Source organism: Halyomorpha halys, unplaced genomic scaffold, assembly GCF_000696795.3.
Source record: "Halyomorpha halys isolate HHAL.00 unplaced genomic scaffold, Hhal_1.1 Scaffold27.1, whole genome shotgun sequence".
In the NCBI taxonomy this organism is placed as follows: Eukaryota; Metazoa; Arthropoda; class Insecta; order Hemiptera; family Pentatomidae; genus Halyomorpha; species Halyomorpha halys.
In genome coordinates this window covers 201,636-206,439 of record NW_027115109.1, presented here as the reverse complement: position 1 = coordinate 206,439, position 4,804 = coordinate 201,636, and the positions used below count along the sequence as shown (strand labels likewise).

Below are 4,804 nucleotides of genomic sequence, written 5' to 3'. Positions count from 1 at the left end.
ATATTTAATAATGATATTCCATTTTATATAAAAAAAATTATTAATAAACTTAGAGCAGAAAATATTCCTACAATGGAGCACAATAGGGACAAAGGAATGGTATTCATAAAGCCTTGAAAATCAATGTAAAATTTAAAAGGGACGATAAATCTTCCTCAAATAGTACAAAACATGATGAATATTTCGTACATAATAAAGAGAAATATTTAATAACAATGAATCCAACAAAAATCAAGTAAATAAAAGTTTCAAAAGAATATGGAATTTAATTAGAAAATTTCTTTACTCCTTTAAAAAAATCTACAAAAATAATAACTGTGGTAGCCACTTTAAAAAAGACAAAAAATTTAGCTTAGTTTTTGTTTTAAGAAAACTTGATTGTTTAAAATTTTAATTATAAAACACAAATAATGGAAAAAGTCACTCACCATGAAGACATCTTTACCAACACTTATCAGAAGCAAATAAAATATTCCAAGAAGCCAGATAAAAAACTTTGAAGCCATTAACATCGCAATGAAGAATAGACCAAGTTGAATTATCAGAAATGCTGATAGAACAGGTGGGAAATGGCACAATAAAACCAAAACCGTAATTAACATATAGCACAATGGTATCGCCTGAAAAAAAAAGATAACTACTGCCATAAATCATTAATCAATTATATATAAAATAGATAAAAATTAAAAATAACCAATAAACCTCTATACATTTTCAAAATGCTAAGTCAATTACATTTTTTTTTTTTTTTTAAAATCATGTCTCCTTATCATGAAGACTGGATGTGCACTACACTAGCCCACTATGTTAACCCTCCCCCTCCCAAAAAAAGTATAAATATATAAACCCAAGAATTACAAACCTATTAAAAAAGTAAACCACAAAGACATATGGTACTCCAAAGATAGTCAAACAAAAAAAAAAGACTTATGATATTTGTTGAGGATCAATCAATGTAACAGAAAAAAGAAAAACAAAAGGATTTTATTTCATATTTTTTTGTTTTCTTACTAACAGCCATAATTTCAGAGCAATCATGTGGGCCACTTTCTGAGCTAAAGCAATGTACAACAACCATAAGCCCATCCAAAGTGTTGGGCTTAAGTGACAGCTCTAAATAAAACATTTATAGCTTTGACTGATCCTAAAATAAGATATAATCTACAATCCTAGTATATCAAAACAGTCAGCTACTCATCACTTCTAAACACACAAAGAGAGAATCAATAATTAATGCTTAGAAAGAAAACTAACAAACCTTAATTTTATAAAGAACTGTTCTAAGGAAAATACCAAAATCTTTTATTCATGAACAAAACAATAACAATTAATTTTGCAATTTTGCTAATTAAATAGATACAGTTTAGGGATAAAAACTCTTATCACCTTGTAGATGACCATGGTAGCTCAGTGAGTAAAGACTGTGCTCCTATTCAGGTTTGATTCCAGCTATGGTAGATAATTATTTATTCTGCTATATCAGTAATGGATTGACCCTACCCTAGGGCACACCCAGTCTCTTGAAAGTGGGTGACTTCATTTTTAGTATTCCTAATTGGAGGAATAACAGGTGGTTAGGCATGATCCTGAACAAATCACCTCTTTGCACGACTGTTGTTATAAGAAAAGTACTTTCTTACCAAGTACTGAATGCAAGACCCTTCAAGAGTTGTAGTGGTAGAGGTTAATTTCTTTTTTTAAATCAAAGCGTGGCTCTTGTGAACACCTGAATTGGCACATTCCAGTTATTGATACTGGTTCGACACTGCAGTTTAAGGTTTTTTTGGGACCTTGCTAACTTGACCCGGTGAATTCAACTTCGTTTGTATAGAAAATCAATGCCTCCTCACAAATCTGTCATTTTTTGTAAAATTCCATTAACAGCTTCCCCTCCCAACTGTCATATCACTCTAGTTCTTTCCTAGCTTGTTGTTTAATAGATAACAATAGTGATTATTTCATACTTAAAGCAAAATTAAAATATTATTTCATTAATAATGACTAAAACTCTTGGGGGTCTTTACTAGCGGATGGTTGGATAGATAACAATTGTGTTTATTCCATGGTTAGTTTTTACCATGGATATCAGTATTATCTCTTAGATGACAAAAAAAAAAAAACACTTGGGGAGCAGCAGTCAGACAGATAACAATTGAAGCCCTTGGAAGAATAAGATGTTCATTCTCTTTTTAACAAAAAAATTATTTTTTTTTTCTCTTTTTTTCTATTCTTACTGCATGAGGTATCAAGATTCTGTTGAGTTCATGAGATTTTCACAATATCAATTCTAAAATAAATCTCATTAACTCAATTTGATACAATATCAACAGAATTATGATGTTTTATTTAGTGGGAATAGGAAAAAAAAAACTTTCAATAAAACCTGAACGAACATCTTTTTTTCAAGGGCTTAACTTATCTTCATTTCATTGTTAACATAAAATTTCTATATTATCTCCTTCATAAGGACCTATAAAAACATAAAATATATCATCATCAAAAGTAAAAGTAGATCAGTGTCATTTCCCTTATGAGGAGTGGTTTTCCAGTCAAAGCAGAGAAAAATTTAAACCACATTGCCTACTTTCTGTTATTTTACTCTAGCCACAGATTCTATTAATACAGTTTCATTAGTTTCAACAGTACACAATTTGCATTGATACATGATTATTATAGATTTTTATGCTAAATATTTAAAAAATAGTAAATATTGTATGGTAATATCATAGAAAAAAAATAAATGGGTAAAACCATAAATGCTAGTGAATCATGAAAAAACCAGTTACAATTATGACAGGGATGGAGCACTGATAAAATAGTCCGCTCAGCTTGAAATAAGGATTACTAAATTACAAATCCATAAAAATATGAGCATTTCAATGTTGATATTTTAAATATCACCATAATTTTAAAAATCAAAATAGTTATAACAAAGTGAAGAATACTTAGTGATGAAGATTATTTCTTAATGAAGTACTCCTACATTTATAGAACGGCATGATCCAGCATATAGTATTAACTATATTTAATCATCAAATAGCATATAAAAATCAAATTTATGTAAAATGAAAAACAAACACAGTAAATATATTAAATTAAAATGATTTTAATCAGTTTCATCTATAACAGTTCTATATATAATACTGTCATAAATATATATTAGTTTTTTCTAGAATATAAGACATTATAATCTATAATATCAATGCATCTTGTATGTTGCTGAGCCTAACAAAACAATTTTAATGGAATTGGTGGTAAGAATTACATAACATCAAGCAGGGTATGTGTTAGTAAATTTTTCCTCCCTCCACTGGTTCTATGATCTACTCACAAACCAGGTGAATCACATTCCTGACAAGGGATGTAGCACTAATCTACTTGCTAATGGCAAAATAAAACTATTAAATATAAATATTTAAGCCTATTATCTCAGGTAACAATTTTTTTTAACTACCTTGCTAAAACTGAACATTTATTACATATTTCAAAACCTACGAAGAAGTGATGGCATTACAATGAAATTACCTGACTGTGGTGGGAACTACAGTTGACAAACACTTCCCCTCCTTAAAAGCCATATAATATAACCAAAACATGAAATACATCGATAGCAGGCGGGAACCCATCTCGTTTGCTGACAGGCCACTTCAGGTGCGATTGTGCACAAGAGCCATGCTTCAATAGCTTAACCCTTTAAATAAAATTGGGCATTAAATATTAAGTAATACAATGTAATAAGAATAGATATTAATGATATCAAATTGAAGTGATCATAAATTGTAGTACAATAATAAAATTACATTTAAATTTCGAAAACATATAACAGACAGAGAAAATTTAGACTAGGATAAACACTATCTAAGTATCTGACACTAAAATCTCTAGTTTAACAAAGGGATCAGTTATCACCCAAAATGATTTACCTTAATTATATATAATAATAAATACCAGCATGATTAAAAGATTTATAGTTAATATGCTAGTAAAATTAACAATTAACACATAGTTATTTTATAAAGTAACCTCAATAAAAAAGATTCGGGTAATTTCAGAAAGTGTTAAATGAACAATAAACCATGGAGCCAATGTAACAGATAAAGTGGTCCATAGTACCCACTCATCATCAGAATCATCCTTTCTTCTTGGAAGTATAGACCAACCATCAATAAAGTAATTTGGTTTGGATGTTTCAAATGGAACTCCTACAAATGAAGGTATAGGCAGAAAATCAGTAAAACCACTACAAATATATAACATATAAGGATGTTAGATATAAGTTTTTAAATAAACTTACCGAGTAAGTAAACTTTATAAAATGAAAAAGAAAAGCTGAACACCCATACTATAAAATAGGCAGCTATTTCTACTTTAGGTAGTTTTGCAATCATATTAAGCTAAAAATAAACCAGGCAACCAATAACAAAAATAAGAGTCACAACTTTTCATTCAAATAGCCCTGTTTACAGCCTAACAGTTAAGATGACAGCGAGAACAGAAACAAAGATTAAGAACAAATAACATAGTGGCAACTAAACTTTAGTTTGTACATCGAGGTAATTTAAATTAAACATTCAATAATAAAATTTAATATTATTATAACTAGTCAGGCAACAATTGATTTTAAAATTTCCAATTTATGTACTTCAATCCTTGATTTTATAATGGTTCAGGTAACAATTCACAGTTTACTCTCCAATGGCGGGGAATTTAAAATCTACTATAATTACTGCTGCTTCAATAAGATCACAGTTATCGACTTCCGCTTACTACGATCGCTCAAAAGGCATAAATAAATCCCATAATG

At 29.2% G+C, this 4,804-nt stretch overlaps 1 protein-coding gene across 4 annotated transcripts in view; it reads right to left on the bottom strand.

Moving 5' to 3' along the window:
- The window catches only part of rasp (protein-cysteine N-palmitoyltransferase Rasp), a 15,212-nt gene extending 10,630 nt beyond the window's left edge, over positions 1–4,582 (bottom strand). The window contains exons 1-3 of one of the 4 annotated variants that reach the window (XM_014424859.3): positions 4,295–4,582; positions 4,024–4,202; positions 429–620 (exon numbers count right to left, since the gene is read on the bottom strand). In XM_014424859.3, coding sequence (XP_014280345.1) covers positions 429–620; positions 4,024–4,202; positions 4,295–4,388 — 465 coding nt within the window. In that variant the 5' untranslated portion in view covers positions 4,389–4,582. Of the gene's footprint in view, positions 1–428; positions 621–3,525; positions 3,692–4,023; positions 4,203–4,294 lie in introns of those variants that run through there. The other 3 variants (XM_014424851.3, XM_014424874.2, XM_014424866.2) reach the window with 3 other exon arrangements.
- Positions 4,583–4,804: the final 222 nt, after the last annotated feature.